This window comes from Cornus florida, unplaced genomic scaffold (assembly GCF_030987335.1).
Source record: "Cornus florida cultivar Cherokee Brave unplaced genomic scaffold, ASM3098733v1 CherokeeBrave_3.0.0_Hap2_Chr05, whole genome shotgun sequence".
In the NCBI taxonomy this organism is placed as follows: Eukaryota; Viridiplantae; Streptophyta; class Magnoliopsida; order Cornales; family Cornaceae; genus Cornus; species Cornus florida.
Genome location: NW_026775575.1, coordinates 67,847,995 through 67,864,959, shown reverse-complemented (window position 1 = coordinate 67,864,959; position 16,965 = coordinate 67,847,995). Strand labels below are relative to the sequence as shown.

General features: G+C 35.9%; 2 protein-coding genes across 2 annotated transcripts; one reads left to right on the top strand and one right to left on the bottom strand.

Annotated features, from left to right (window-relative positions):
* The first annotated feature begins 5,374 nt into the window (after window positions 1-5,374).
* On the top strand, window positions 5,375-10,604 carry LOC132306727 (probable pectate lyase 8). Its single transcript, XM_059804252.1, has 7 exons — window positions 5,375-5,611; window positions 6,071-6,124; window positions 6,871-6,945; window positions 8,604-9,246; window positions 9,345-9,448; window positions 9,549-9,687; window positions 9,797-10,604. The coding sequence occupies exons 1-7, from the start codon at window positions 5,508-5,510 to the stop codon at window positions 10,016-10,018; spliced, it is 1,341 nt and encodes a 446-aa protein (XP_059660235.1). The 5' UTR covers window positions 5,375-5,507; the 3' UTR covers window positions 10,019-10,604.
* A 410-nt stretch (window positions 10,605-11,014) lies between these two features.
* LOC132306726 (putative kinase-like protein TMKL1) lies at window positions 11,015-15,905 on the bottom strand. Its single transcript, XM_059804251.1, has 2 exons — window positions 14,073-15,905; window positions 11,015-11,969 (listed from the first exon to the last, which is right to left on the bottom strand). The coding sequence occupies exons 1-2, from the start codon at window positions 15,478-15,480 to the stop codon at window positions 11,329-11,331; spliced, it is 2,049 nt and encodes a 682-aa protein (XP_059660234.1). The 5' UTR covers window positions 15,481-15,905; the 3' UTR covers window positions 11,015-11,328.
* Window positions 15,906-16,965: the final 1,060 nt, after the last annotated feature.

Sequence of the window (16,965 nt, the reverse complement as noted above, 5' to 3'; positions counted from 1 at the left end):
TCATTAAAACACACACTAGTTATGAATATGAACCTTGTTGATATTAATTAATGCTTTATCAATTAAGTCATCCAAAAAGGTACGGGGACATTTAATTTCTAAATTGTTCCTTTTCCCATTCATTCTAATAATGTAATATATGAATAAAATTGAAACCTTGTGCATCTCAAATAGGTTTAGCCCAAACTCAGCCTTGGGTTTGAACCTTCAAATCTACTTCTACAATCACAAACTCAAATCTAGAATGAAGAGGAGAGAGGTATTAAAGACAAATAAATAATAAATCATTAAAAAATCATTTATGTAACTAACCCTGCATTAAAAGGGTTGAGAAGCCTAAAAGACAAAATAATTATTAATGATATAAGTAACTCTTCGATCTTTATTGCCATAATAAATGATTCATTTAAGTGACTCATATGGCTAGTTTGGTGTGGTGGAATGAATTGGAATGGAATGGGAATAGAGGTGGGAATGGAATGAGAATGGAATAGAGTGGGAATTATGATTCTCATTCTCTTGTTTGATTGCAAATATAGAATGGAATGTATAAAAATAAAATAATAATTTCTATTTATTTGTTTGGTTGGACTAAAAATAAAAATGGATTAAATTTATAATGTTTTACCTTATTCATCATTTATATTGTTTTCTCCAAATTATCTTTATCATTAATAAAAAAAAAATTAACTAAAAAATTAACATCAAATTTTTTCCAATCCAGTGGATAGAAATAGGTATGTAAGAATGAAATTGAGGCAATAGATAGAGAGAGAAAGTAGAAACTGGGCAAGTGAGCAAGTGAGGTGTTGGAGATTGGGGCGAGAAAAGGCGATGGAAAGAATGGTGATTCGATTTGGAAAGATGGTGATCCAATTTGGAAAGAATGGTGATCCGATTTACAAACTTTAGTGCGATCGGGTGAGGACGGATCTGATTTGGAAAGAATGGTTTCAGCAATTCTTTCACAAAATCAATGAAAAAGCTTATGTAAATAGATTTGAAAAGTATCACGAAAAGGCTTCAGATCTTCTTTTTTTATTTTATTTATTTATTTTTTTTAACTTACCAAAAAACAAAAAAGTTTCAGATCTACTTTTGAATTTTTATTATGTCTTGGTCCATCACTTTGAAGTTCAAGATCAGGCGGTGGGTTTGATGGAGGAGATGATGATGCCGGTGGTGGGTTTGATGGAGGAGATGATGACGCCGGCGGTTTGATGGAGGAGGTGATGATGCCGGCGGTGGGTTTGATAGAGGTGATGATGTCGGCGGTGGGTTTGACAGAGGATGTGATGATGCCGGCTGTGGGTTTGATAGAGGTGATGATGCCGGCGGTGGGTTTGACAGAGGATGTGATGATGCCGACGGTTTGTTTGATGGAGGAGATGGTGATGCGTGGGTTTGTAATTTGTTAGGTTTTATTTTTTAATATTTTTTTAGTTTGTATTTTTCTAAAGTTGGAATGGAATGGTCATTCCTTTTGTGAAAATGTGGAATGATTTTGATGGAATGACCATTCTCCAAGAATGGTGGAGAATGACAATTCCAAGTTTAAAATTAGACACCAAACACAAGAATGGAATAAAAATTATTCCGTTCCACTTTCTTTGCATTCCATTCCACCGCACCAAACTAGGCCTTAGGTGAAGGTATTCTTTTAATTGACATGCCTATAAGTATCCATGAATAATTTGTATGGCAAGAAAAGTATTACAATTGTTTTGGGGAGGGTTAGATATAATTTTTTTTAAAAAAATTCAATCATATTACTAATTTAGTTCCAAGTAGAGGGGGAGTTAGGATAGAACATTTATGTTCTGTTTGATAATTCAATTTAGCGCTTAATTCAAAAAGATTAAATACTTATTCAATAAAATGTATTTGATAATGCAATTTGAATATCATTAAAAACTATAAGTGCCACTTAAAATTGAGTAAAATTTTAAATAAAAAGAACATCACTTATCACTTCTCATTACATGCAAAATATTTATTTTTTAATTACCACTTAAGAAATTTATCATTTAAAATTCAACACTTGATTTTCATTTTTATTAAACAACAACTTAGCCTAACCATTCACGAATAGGGATGGCAATTTACCTCGCGGGGAACAAGTACTCGTCCCACCCTGTTTTAATCGGATTTGGGGGCCCATTTATGTAATTTGGGTGGGGATGGGTTTGAGGGGAGAAAACCTGCGCGGGTTTAGGGCCAGGGCGGGGCCGGGGGCATGGTGCCTCTCCCCGCCTTGCCCTGTAGTTGCTAATTATATTAATTTCTTATATATATATATATATATATATATATATATGCAATACTATAATAAGGGAACCCTAAATCATTTATTTTCACTCTTAAGCCATTTCTTCATTATTTCTAGAAAGAATAGCTTATGTTATGCATCAATTTGGAGTTCTATTACAGTGGAATGTTGGAATATAGGGGAAATATTTAAGTGAATTTTTTTAGTGATGTTACTGATGTTACTGATGTAATATATGAATAAAATTGAAAACCTTCAAATATATACTTATACAAGCACAAACTAAAATCTAGAATGAAGAGGATAGAGGTATTAAAGACAAATAAATAATAAATCATTAAAAAAATTATTTATGTAACTAATCCTGCATTAAAAGGGCTGAGAAGCCTAAAAGACAAAATCATTATTAATGATATAAGTAACTCTTCAATCTTTATTGCAATAATAAATGATTCATTTAATTGGCATGCTCTTAGAAAATAGTCTTCATTAATAATAAGGAAAATAATAATTGTATGGCAACAAAATTACTTTTCAACTATTTTATAATTTTTTAAAATTTTAATCATATTACTAATTTAGTCCAGATTAAGAGAATGTATTCGGCGTGTCCTATACACCGCGCACATCAAAGTTATCCGTGCATAACACGTGCGAAAACTGATGGCCCGGTGCACGTTGCACCAAGCACATCGAATATATTCTCCCATATTAGAGTGGAATCAGGACAAAACATGGTGCACCGGGTATATCGAATGGATTCTCCAAAATTAGATTGGAGTTAGGACAAGATATTTTGGTGATGTTTGATAATTGAATTCAACACTTAAATGATTAAACATTTATTCAATTAAGTATATATGATAATACAATTTGAAATTTTGAATATAATTGAAAATTATAAGTGTCATTTAAAATCAAGTATAATTTTAAGTACTAAGGACTTCACTTAGCATGTTGAAAACTGAGAATTCATAAAATATTTAATTTTTAATTAACACTTAAAAACTTTATCACTTAAAATTTAATACTTAATTTTCAATTTTATCAACTAACACATTAATTACAAAGAATTTTCAATTTTATCAGACAATACATTTGTCTAACAATTTACGAAGGGTTAAAACGGTATTATAATTTTAGTACTTGTGATTGGTTGGGCGTGGAATCATGTTATGATGGTTGCATGTGAACGTTATCGAGCCTCCTAAAATTAAGTTAATTAACAAACTATTCACAATAAAAAAAATAAAAAAGTTTTTAATTCTACCGAATAAAAAGTGGGAAATATGTTTTCTTTCCTTGGAGTTCGCGTACAGACATCAACCGGAATAGCCGGTGACAATGCGAGGTTGAATACGGAAGTACCTCACGGGTCGAACGGACACCTGTCAATGGGCGACCTTTTTATAATAATCCAAACAGTTCTGTACGGTACAAAATTACGGAATAGTATTTAGTTATGGACTGTTCACATCTCCTCGTGGATACGTGGAGAGCAAAGACAGCGAGTACTAGTTATCGCAGTCATATGCGAGTATGGATAATAGTTCAGTTTGCTGACGTGGAGTTGGTGGTCCCATTCGTGAAAGAGGTTAATTGATTGACGGTGGAGAATTGCAATTTTTTCTTTTTCTTTTATATACATTGTATCTAGGTATTGACGTTTATATTTAATTACTAAAAAAATGTAATATTTTATTTATTATTTATTAAAGAGTATCAAAATTATTCATATCATCAAAAATTAATATTTTTACAAATTATTACTCCCAAAAGATTGTTTATTGTGATTATTCTTTCTAGGGGTGGTAGATGGAACTACATGCATACATGCCTACCACTCTTTTCCCTCTTCTCTTGTTTTGAAACTAGTATATCAAATAATATATATATATATATATATATATATATATATATATATATATATAAATGTAAGTCACAATTTAAGTTTTATGAATAAATGATAATTAATATAAGTATCAAAATAAGTACAGTCCTAGGTTAAAACATCATAGTCACACAAAATAATTTTCTACATTTGGACACCACCAATGTGCATGTACTACATGGGTGGATACTTATTGATGTAAGAAATAATCAATAGTTCATAAAATTTTAATTTATTTGTTTTAATGGTAGAGTGATTATGATAAAAGATTTTTCTTTTAATTCTTTATAATTTTATAAAACCAAATATACATTTCAATTTGTATTGAAATTAAAGTCAAACATTTTAATGCAAATTCGGCTCAACTTCGAAACACAAATTAAACGTCAAGCAATTTGGATAACCGGTTAAAAATTTTGTACGCATTTATCCCTTAACTCGTTGAATTCATCTTAATTGCATTTCTGATTTAGAATGAGAACGAAATGATTTTTTTGGTATACATTTAGTGTAACATTTTCTTACTCAGCTCAAAATTACTTAACAAAAGATCTCTCTTATTTAGATCTATCACTTTTTAATTTCTTCCATCCGATCTCTACCCTGTTTAATCAATTATTCTTTCTTAAAAAATATTTTTTAAGTAGAAAAACTTTATTACTATATTAGATAAGAGGAACTTAATTAGTAAATTTATTATACCCTTTTTTTTTTTTAATAAAGTACATAGGTTAACCACTATATGACTTTTAAATGCTTTGAATCTTGATTGTACTTGTTAAGATATTGAATGATTTTTTCTATTTCTCGGTGGTTAAAAAAAAAAAGAAAAAGAAAAAGAAAAAGTAATCATGATAATTTTAATGAACATAAATTGGGCGTTTTACATTTACTCATTTGGTCCCAAACCCTTCTATTCGGCTTGGTTAGGGTTGGGCACGTGAGTGACCGACGCAGGTTACAGAACTTTCATGTGGTGGACTTCTCGGAGCACATGCGGTGCAGCAGACGAGAGAGAAGGGGTGTCTAGAGAGAGAAAGTAGAGAGAGAAAGTCCGTTACTAGCAGTTAGTTAGGTAGGGCAGTAATGTGGTTGAGTGGGATAATTACAAGAGTTAATAATTAACCCATTCGTGGTTAACCAAGTTAGGCATTGCGCTTCTCTTTCCTATAAAAAGGACTGCTTCGTTGAGCTTTTTCTTTGACTCCATATGTTTCCATGTGCTCTGTTCTTTCGGTATAGAGAGAGAAACACATACATTCATTCACTGCATATATAGAGAGAGAAACACAGTAGAGCTAGAGAGGGATATATATATATATATAGAGAGAGTTTGAAGAAGCAACAATGGCAGTTCCTCTGAGATGCTTCGCTGCTTGTTCTTTGCTGGTTCTATTGTTGTTCGTCGGCGTGAATGCTATTACAGAGAGGGATGAGATTCAACACTCTAGGTACACTTAAACCTTCGTTTCTCTGTGATTTTAATTGATTCTCCATTGAAATCGATACAATGTGGAGGATTTGATCAGAAGCAGTAACACTCTGTTTTCAAAACTCCTCTCAAAATGTTTATGTAGTAGATTTGTGACATTGAATCGCAGTGTTCTGAATTTCAGTTCGATTCCGTTGTTTTCTATTGAATTTCAACCGTTAAAACTTCAAAATTTGCTCTCATTTTGTGTTTTCTTTACTCTGCAACTCTGTTTTGTTCTTAGAAACCATGGAATTGTTCTTGAAAAAGTAGAATTTAGGATTTCTTACTCTACAGTTTCATTACACCACTTAAACCACCATTGATGCGATTTTCTGGAGCTTTTGATCATTACTAACATTTGAAGAGTTTTAGTTTGAAGAATTTTTTCAGTTTTAGTTCCTCAAACTTCGTTGTGTCTTCGTGTTTGTTCTGACAGTGTTGAAGAAACAAAGCAGTTGCAAAGCTTAAAGAACTCAACAATGGCGGATAGGTTAGTTACATTCCTCATAGTTTTGCGAGCTTCGATTTTAGATCGACTCTTATGCTACAACTTATCTGAGCTGTCCACGTAGACTCTTCTGCAATTAGCAGAGCATCAAAATTCAGTTGATCCTCACCATTCAGATCGGATCTGCTGAATCTGCACCGCTTATTCCTTTATTACGGTGGTTGTCCGCATCCCGTAAAACAAATTCTTTTTACCGACACTCACTCAGTCACAAGACTCACAACACAACCCCAATTCTTTTACAAAATTATTAAATTCCTAATCAGAACACAGGCTATATTCGTAATTTAATATAGTATGTAAAATTTCCAGTTTTTTACTAGAGTCGTGAACCAATAGCTTCTCTCTGTAGGAGTACTAAACTTTCAGTCTGGCCTGTTCAAATGGAATAAAAAAGGACATGGATCATCCTTTTCTGCCTAAAATTTGTCATGAAATTTTTAAAAAATTTTTTTTTTTTATCATTGAATTCAGGTAAAATTCGACAATTAAGAACACCAAATCATTATTTTTACTGAAATAAAATTCTATATAAAATATTAATATTGTTAACAACCAAATAAGTGATAAAATGACATTTTTCTAATAGTAAAATTTAGAGGCCTAAATGTTTGGAAAAATAGACCATGAGAAGATCCGTTTTCAATATATATATAAAGGCATTGTAAACTGTTTGATCGTGTGGGTATTATTTTTTCCAGTACCATGAGATGCTATGTAATTTTCAGGTCGAACGTTGAAGCTGAAAACCGGAATGAGCACGCCGTGGAGGATCCGGAAGAGGTGGCATCCATGGTTGATATGTGAGTCTCTCTCCATAGGATAGTTTAATTTCAGTGTAATTCTCTCAATAAATGATTCATTCCCTCTCCCGGAATTGGAAGTCATGTGTTTTCATTAAATGATCTCTTTCTTTTAGGAGGTAATCTTTGGTCAGTGAGAAGGTCTCACTACTCTCACCACATGATCCGTACACTGCCCCAAAAACAAACCCAAAGTGCCCTTTATTATTTGGGCATTTCTCACCGACCCAATTCCTCTCAAAACCACCCACTAGCTCTTCAAATGTCCCTTTGTAAAGTTTTTATTTTTATTTTTTTAATAATGCTTAACAATTTATCGGTGAATAGTTTCATCTTACTTACTTTTTGTTTTCTAATAATAGTTTATCACATCAATTTTAATAATAAAATAATCACGTCCTTCAGTATTTTTTCGGATCAATTATTGAATAAACGTGAATTATTTTTTTATTAAAGGTGATGTGTTAAATTGTTATTGGAACACACAAGGGATGAGTTGGATGAAACTACTCACTGGTGAGTAGTTAAAAATTATCATTTCTTCCTACTCTCCTCTTCTATTTCTATTGAGTTTACTGGCCTACAACATATACCTTTTAAAACCCTACTCGTGTGGAGGAATGCTTTGCACAATTTAGTCATGAAATACCTGATTATCCATGTCAAATATTCTATTCAATGTAATAGACTTTCTAGTCGTATACGGAATAAACATCCTTCGTGCCCCTGAAGTAAGATATACTAGTAGTGTAATAGTCTACTTAACTGAATGCTGCCAACTCTCCCCCCCACATGCCTCGGTTACAAGATCCGCACATCACGTATTTAATTTATTTCACGTCTTTTTCCTTCCTCATTATTCTTTTTTATTTTTCTAGATTTATTAGTTACAATATTTATGGACCCATGTTTGTTTCTTTTGATTCACGTTGGTCTCTTTAATTTGCTTTTATAGAGGCATTTGGGCTTCGGTACAAATACGTTGTTCAATTCAGATAATATTTGTTTAAATGAAAAGTAATTAGCATAAGTGATGTAATAATTGATGTGAGAATGGTCATTGCAGTAAATAAACTGGACCTTCTTAACAAGGGGAATGTGTCGGTCACAATCAGAACCTCCATTATTTTGCAAAAACCCCATCTCTCAACAAGTTGGAGTAGGCCAAATAAATCTTGTTCCCATTCTCCAGCCTGGCATCGACCATGTCCAAAATATATTCAGATCCGGGATCGCACACCGTCATGTCTCTTGGAAATTTTAGGCTAGACCATCAGCTGTGTCCGACTGACACAGCCATGACCTTATTTAATGACCTCAGATCTGTTCAGTGACTCACCCTTTGGCCTTTACCGACACATCACACTCCCTCCTTATGCCATTAATTATTTTCAGACAGAAAAATGTGTACAAGAAAATCATTCAGTTTCCGTATGCTCCGTATTCCATCTATCCGTGCAATAACATAGTAAAATGGAGTCATTTCACTTGGCCTACTCTTTATTGACATGGACACCATCTTTCAATTCTTGAACAAGTACAACACCTTTTATAGGGACAATTCAAATAATGTCCTATTATCAAGATAATAATTGATCAATATTGTTAACTATGTTTCTCAAAATGCTTCCTATGACAAAAGAGTTTGAAATGTGCAGGAGCATTCGCAATAGCACAGAGAGGAGGGAGTTGGGGTTCTTGTCGTGTGGAACTGGCAACCCAATTGATGACTGCTGGCGCTGTGACCCCAACTGGCAACGCAACCGGAAAAGCCTGGCCGACTGTGCCATTGGCTTCGGACGCAATGCCATTGGTGGACGTGACGGGAAGTACTATGTTGTCACTGATCCAAGCGACAACGACCCTGTGAATCCCCGACCTGGGACCCTACGCCATGCTGTCATCCAGGACAAGCCTTTGTGGATTGTGTTCAAGCGCGACATGGTGATCACACTGAAGGAAGAGCTGATCATGAACAGCTTCAAGACCATTGACGCTCGGGGAACCAATGTCCACATTTCCAATGGAGCTTGCCTCACGCTCCAATTCATTACGAACGTCATTATTCACGGTCTCCATATTCATGACTGCAAGCCCACTGGCAATGCAATGGTCCGAAGCTCGCCTTCTCATTATGGGTGGAGGACAATTGCTGATGGCGACGGCATTTCCATTTTCGGCTCAAGCCACATTTGGATTGATCATAACTCTCTGTCTAACTGCGCTGATGGCCTTATTGATGCTATAATGGGCTCAACTGCAATTACTATCTCCAACAATTACTTCACCCACCACAATGAGGTATTTATATCTTATACATCCACATAACCAATTAATTCAATCATTTCAAATTATTTAATGTAACCAGACACTAATTTTTTTTCCCAACTCATAAACAGGTGATGCTATTGGGTCACAGTGACACCTACACTAGAGACAAGATCATGCAAGTGACAATTGCCTACAACCATTTTGGAGAAGGTCTGATCCAGAGAATGCCAAGGTATATAAGACATATATATAACATGAACATACTTATAAAAAGTGTATTTTCTTGTTTGAGTTTCACAATTCTCATTGGGAAGCAATTAATAAAAATGCAGATGTAGGCATGGGTATTTCCATGTGGTGAATAATGACTACACTCACTGGGAAATGTATGCCATTGGCGGGAGTGCTGACCCCACTATAAACAGCCAGGGCAACAGATACCTAGCCCCTGTCAACCCTTTTGCTAAGGAGGTATGCAAAAGAAACAGAACATTCCTTACATCTACTATTGATATTCAACATTTTGTGTTTTTATTGATAATGAGAATTATGTACAATTTTTGTGGAATGTTATGAATAGGTGACCAAGAGAGTAGAACTAGACAATGGTGGATGGAAGCATTGGAATTGGAGATCAGAGGGAGATATGATGCTGAATGGAGCCTACTTCACTCCATCTGGAGCTGGAGCTGCAGCCAGCTATGCTAGGGCATCAAGCTTAGGAGCCAAGTCCTCTTCCTTGGTGGGCTCCCTTACTTCTGGTGCCGGCGCTCTTGCCTGCCGCAGGGGCCTCCGGTGTTGATCTTGTCGTAAAAAAACAAAAACAAAAACAATAAATAAAAAAAGGAAAAAAAAAAAAAAAAAAAAAAAAAAAAAAATGAAAGAAAGAAAGGGAAAGTGTCCATTCTTTTCCTTCTCTCTGCATTGTTGTATCAAAATCTAGCAGTTCCCACCCACCCATTCAATTTCGGGAAGTGCTCTGTATGTCCCTGTCGGTAAGTTGCGTTTCATCATGCCCATTGCTCAACCTCAGCCTGCTTCAACTCGAAAAATTTACATCCGTGGAACAGGTCCGGAAGCGTTGTTCATGTCCCTGTTACTCCATCTCTGTATTTCCCTTCAAAATCATCCACTCGCCTCAGCAATTACATCTCCTGTTCTTGGTTAATAGGGTCTAAATGGTTCCCACTCCCTTTCTCAATACTCTTCCTCTTTGGGGTTAAGTCAAATGCATAGTTAAGAAAGAAAAAACAAAAGGGACAACCAAAAAAAAGAAAATGAGAAATGAAAAATAGTTTCTATATTGCGTTTTTGTCATATATGAGATGATGTTTAGCATCAAGATTTTCTGTTATTATCCTTCTGTAATATAATTATTGTTTTCACCATTTCTGCTCTCTCTCTCTCTCTCTCTCTCTCTGTTTTGTGTTTTGTCTTCATAAATATCTGCCATGGTTAGTTGTCTGTTGACCACTAGTTGCATATCATAGCAAAAAAATATGATGCGTTGAGTCAAATCTGGATGATGATCAGAGACATGATAGGATTGTGAAGATTTGCTGTGGTGGTGGTGGTGATTGAATATGAACTTCCAAATACAATGGACAAGTAATTGCTGTCTCTTTCATCTCAGCAATATAATTGACATACCCATATACACAGAATATATACTAGGTCCAACCATAAAAAAACAATGAGTGAAATCTAACACACAAGCCAGACATTTAAAACAGTGACATATGCTTGTGAAATACAATAATACAATAAAAGAACATAAACTCTTGAAAAGAGAGATACGGGCATGAAATATATCACTTGTATAAGAAACGATCCATGTGTGAATTACAATAATGTTTTGCTCAGATAGACAGTTTCTTATGCACGTCTCTAACAATCAAATAAGCTGCTTTCAAGTTACAAATGTCAAGAACTAAAATAGCTTCTGAATAATTTTGCATCCTTCGAAATACAATCTCCCTTGCAAGAAAAAAAATAAAATAAAATAAAATAAAATAAAAGGAAACGCTATATCTTACACCCCATGTCCCTCCTTTAGGAGAAACAACTAGAAAATAAGATAAAATAACACCATGAAAATGTAGAAAGCAAAGCTCAAAAGGGGGTATCAATTTCACTTCTAGTTTCAGTAGGACTGTACAATGCAGACCTGTTTCTTGGTCTGTTCTCCTCTAGCTGCTTCACAACTTCATCCATCGTAGGTCTAACCGAAGCCACCGGTGCACAGCAGCCCATTGCAAGTTTCAATGCCTGAACTAGCCCATCTTCCATGGGACTCCTTATTCCCTTCAAAACCTCCACATCAAAAACCTCCATTGTTGTTTCCTCCAAGACTGCCACTTTCACGAGCGAGGGTAAATCAACAAATTCACCATTTCTCCCATTTTTCCCAGGCCTCTTCCCCAACAAAATCTCCAATAATAGTATCCCAAACGCATAAACATCTGTCCTAGAATTGCATTTCTTCATTTTTTGGAGTTCCGGTGCCTTGTAACCATCAGTTTTAGCAAGTGCCACCATTTCATCAGCAACAGAAGGGATCATTAGCTTGTCTAGTCCAAATTCAGTGAGCCTGGCCACAAAAAATTCATCCACAAGCACATTTTTTGATCGCACATTCCCATGAGTGATTGGTGTTTCAAGACCTGTATGAAGATATGCTAGCCCTCTGGCTATAGCCAACGCAATCTTGTGTCGCCTAGCCCAATTCAGCACCGTTTTCCCTGCCCTTGATTCTGCAATTAACCATGATGGATAGTTTACAAAAAAGAGTTAGATAGAAATTTCTATTCAGCACCTATTATTCAGAAATCATAATATAGCAAAACTGTGGACCATTGATCGTCAAACTCACAGGAGCCGAAGCAAATATCAGTGCTACTGTGTCTATAGATATGCTGTTTTCCCCACCCCTTCCCCAAAGAAAATTGTTAGTTTGGGGTTGCTTTGAGTAATTAGACGTTGCCTTTTGCTGTGAAGTTTGAACTTAGTTATGATTATGCAAAGGAACTATATGTGAAACACTCATTGTATGGTAACCAATCACCCCTTCCCCCTTTCCACGAGTTTGATTTTAGAGGATACAAGTAATTAAAGTTAAATCTTCCTCATCATCACCCTAAAAATTATAATTGATACACAGATTTAGGGAGACAAGCCACATATAGGGGGCATGGTAAATGTTAAATAATTAAAGTAGAATGTGATTCTCATTCCATACACCACTGTGCAGAGGCATGCCATGAGTTCAGGTGTTTTTCTTGCATAAATCTGTTGAGATTGGTTTATTTTGTGATGAAAAGTAACATTCAGTTTTCGGACTCTGGATTATTATTATTTTTTAATATTTTTTTTTATAAGTGGGATTCATTAATTAAAGTACTTTTGAAGATTATCATTTTATTTTTCACATTGTCTTTGGGTTTGTCATAGATATGCACATAATTTCCAAGCTTTTGCAAGTTGGTTAAAGATGGATCTTATTTGTAGAAATACAACATTCAATAGTTGCTAGCTTGATATACAGGAAGCAGAAAAAGAAAAAGGAAAAAATTTAATAAAAGAGGCCAATTTTGTGGATATCTGATCACCATGTACACAACAACATGGCCAAAGTGTGCAAATGATTTTGGATCATCAGACATAATGTGGTGTAAACGATCACAGACGATGAAGATTTTTTTGTCATCTCAACAGAATTTGATTGATGGTAGGATACTTTCTCAGAAATTATTTCAAATATATATTTTTTGATAGGTCAGAAATTATTTCAATTTTCCATCTCTTTAGGATTAAAGGTGGCATGTGTCAAGATGAAACATTCAAAATGGTGGCAAAGTACATTATTGAGTCTAGGCTTTGCTTTATGTTATAAATTGACATACAAGTATATATTATAAACATTTACATTAAAAAACTAAGGTTTGTAACACATATGTAGATACCTAACAGTGACTAAGCATTGTCAGCCATATCAGCAAAGCTCAGTTCAAGTTTATGGAGCTTGGGCCTGGCCTAAAAACCAAAAGGTTCTTCCATTAAGCCCAAATTAGAACCTACATGCTTGCATAAGTACATATCCTCACCTAGCCAAAGCAAATCTTGGGCCAAGATGACTAGGAATTTTGAAGTGAAAATATGATACCAATTGATGCTTCGTTCAACTTCCAAATAGAAAAAAAAAAAAAAAAAATGTTCATTTGTTTTGGACTTTCCTGACGGTTTTCGGATTTCAGACGCATTAGTTGTGGGATGGCTAACCTACCAAAGTTGAGACATAAGATCTCATGTTACGTACTGTCTCTGTGTTGCCTAAAGAGAGAAGGTTGTTATGAGAACTCTTGGATGACTTCTGAAAGTAATTTCACAAATTCAAAATTCACTCCCATGGAGTGTATGACAGAATGAATTTTACAATGTTAAATGTACTTACATTGGTGACATTTGTAGCATCTATTAACAATCTATCTTCATCGTGGTTGTCTTGATCCCAATCAAATGAGGGGATCAAATGAGGTCAGGCCACATAAATTCTCTTCCTCCACCCTATTCTATTAGAAGCTGTTTCTACTATTAATTCACTATGTTAAGATCAGCTTTGTTAGTTTCAGCTTTGTTAGTGCAACTACACATGCTTTTTCTCTTATTCTAGTCTTCTACCACTGTGACACTCCAAATTTCTTCTTAAAAAATAGATTCTTAATCGTATCTCTTCTAGTTACTCCTATGTTTCTTTATTAATTTCCGAAACCCTCCTCCATACAAGATAAGTTATAATCAAAGCACATACATACAAATGCTGATTAATTAAACATAAAAAATATGAACTATACACTTACCATGTAAGAGATCATGGAGGCTTCTGTTATGCAGATAATCATAAATGAGGAGCTTCTCCCCTCTCTTCCCCTGATAGAAAGCTCTCAAGGGAATCAAATTCTCGTGCCGAACGCGGCCGAGCTGCTTTATCACTGGCAAGCACAAACTCCTATCCTTACAACTGCCTTCTCTCAACAACCTCAAGGCAATAGTTCCTCCATCAGCAAGCTTTGCTTTATACACAGTCCCATAACTCGTCTTCTCCATAACCTGCCCCGTCGCATTCAACACATCCTCGAGTGTCAAATGCTCGCCGCCCTGAAACAAAATCAGCTTCCCCTCGCCAACACCTCTGCTGCCACCGCCATTTTCGTCGTCGTCTCCTTCCTCCAATTCATCATCTTCTTCATCCCTGTTCTTCCTCTTCTTCCCTTGCACATACCCAATAAACAATGACGCCGAAACCACAGCTCCGGCCATCAAACCGATCACAATACCGGCAATAGCACCGGAACTCAATCCAGAGCGTCCCTTACAGCTCCTCAAAGGAGCCCCACATAGCCCAGGATTGTTTCCTTCAAAAACCTCCACCCCAAACTTGGATTGAGCAAAATTTGGCAACACCCCACTAAAATTATTGTGCGAAAGGTTCAATTTCTCTAAGTATAGTTCAGTTACACTCTCCGGAATCGAACCCGAGAACATATTGTTCCCAAGATCAAGCTCAATAAGAGCATGGAACCGAGTTATAAATTGGGGGAAATTTCCCGAAAACATGTTGTGCCCAAAATCAAGAAATTGTAAATTCTTGCAAGTAGCATTTGGCAATGCAGGTTCAGGGAGAGACCCAGATAGAGAGTTACCGTGAACACGAAGCGAGACGAGTCGACCATCGCAGAGGTTCCAGATCGATGTGGGAAGAGACCCATTGAGCAAATTGTTCCCCAAATCGATGTCTGTGAGCGACGAGCTGTAACCCAGCTCGAGAGGGATGATTCCAGAGAGTGTATTGACGCCGAGATAGAGGCTTTGGAGATTAGAAAGCTCTCCCAGTTCTCTGGGTAGTGTTCCGGAGAGTCCAGCCGATGGGAGTTCTAGAGAGAGAAGGTGGAGAGATGGGTCCTTAGAGAGAGAAAGGTTCGTCCATTGCGGGGAAGAGAGGTCGTTGCAGACGAGAGGAGAGCCGTTTGTGAAGACCCATTTCAGTCCTCGCCATTGACAGAGTGGTACAGAGGTGTTCCATGAAGACAACAGCAAGTTCTCTGTGTTGCCTTGTAGTGAAGCTTTGATTTTGCTCAAGAGAAGCTCAACATCTATAGAAGAAGGAGATAAAGACTGAGTGAAAATGTGAGATGAGCTTGTGAAGATGAAGAATAAGAAGAATAAGAAGGTGATGTAGAGAGAGAAAAGCTTCAGAAACACCGCCATGGTCGAAGCAGGAAAAGAGAGAGAAACAAAGTGTGAGAGAGAAGGAAAAAGTGAAGAGTGTTTGGTTGGGGAAGAGTTCTTTGATGTTTTCTTCTTTTGGGGAAAGCTGACAGAGTGTTGACTATGAGTGATCTCATAGTCTATTAATTGTACGGTGTTGATTCAATTCTAAAACTATAACTATTCCTTGAGTTGTGTGTTTGACGTCCACTTTTTTTAATCTTGACCGTTGGATACTACTATTAAGTAGTATCACAAGGATGTGATGATGATCAGACGGTGTGGATTAAAGGAAGAGGTACTACCCAGATGAAACACAAACATTGTTTATATATTATTAATAGTATAAATATATATATGTACTGCACGCTCACCTTTGGCATTGCAGATTCTTTCATTTCAAAGCTTTCTTTCACGAAAGAAGGAGAAACTGCTTTGCAGGAAGGCACCGAGTGTTGTCCACTCAAGATAAAGCTTGGATTTGAAAATTGATGAAAGACGAACCAAGTGTTTTACACCCTACACGTGTCGATGATGTGTGATGACAGGGGGTGGGTCTATTATAAAGGGTGAGAGATGATGGGTATGTGTTGGGTTCGATGGACTTGGTGTGCATTGTGTGTTGTTCTGTGGTGGGTGGGGCCAGGTGGTTTGTGGGCCACCGTCCAAAAGCAGGGACTGATGAAGAAAAGAAGAGGTTGGAGGTCGGTCCATGTTCTCCCAGCTACCCAGCTAGTACGTGAAAACACTTGAACAAGTTATTGGCAGAAAAAGTGACTTTCACTAGGTTTTTTTTCACACACAATCATTTTCTCATAGACTTCTAAATTCCATGAAAGGCAAAATGTTAAAAGAGATAAATAATTTGAATGAATCATCTCATGTTTTAAAATAACCCCTCCAACTTAAAATAAAATAAAATAAAAAAATAAAAATAAAACTTTAGTCTATAGACATTTCAGTCCATTCAACCTTATTAGACTGATAAATCTACAAAGAAGCATGGACAATGGGAAAGAGAGATCCTGTGTAATCCTTTGGAAGGATAGATAAAGCCTTTGAAGGTCTCATTCACCATGAAAGAAACACTCAATGGAGAAAGACAGTCCCTCATTACCTTTATCCCACATCACCTTCAAAACTCATGGTCAATAGTCCCACTCAACTCTGTCTTACGCTTTAGTGATGTCTAGTTTCAGACATCGTGAATCAATATATTCACATGTATCGAATCATTATTGAAAATTTTATTTCAGGAGATTTGAACTCAATCGCTGATATGTAAGACGAGAGTTTTATCATTAAACTATTTCCTTAGGCTTCGTTTGGATGGAAAAATTTGGGGAGACTTGGAAAGAAAAGAAAAGATAAGGAGTGTTATGTTTGGATGGGATAATTTGAAGGGGAAAGAAATGATTTAGAAGGATTTGAAAGGATAGCTATTCCTCCAAATCTCTCATTTGGAATTCCTTCAAAATTGACAAG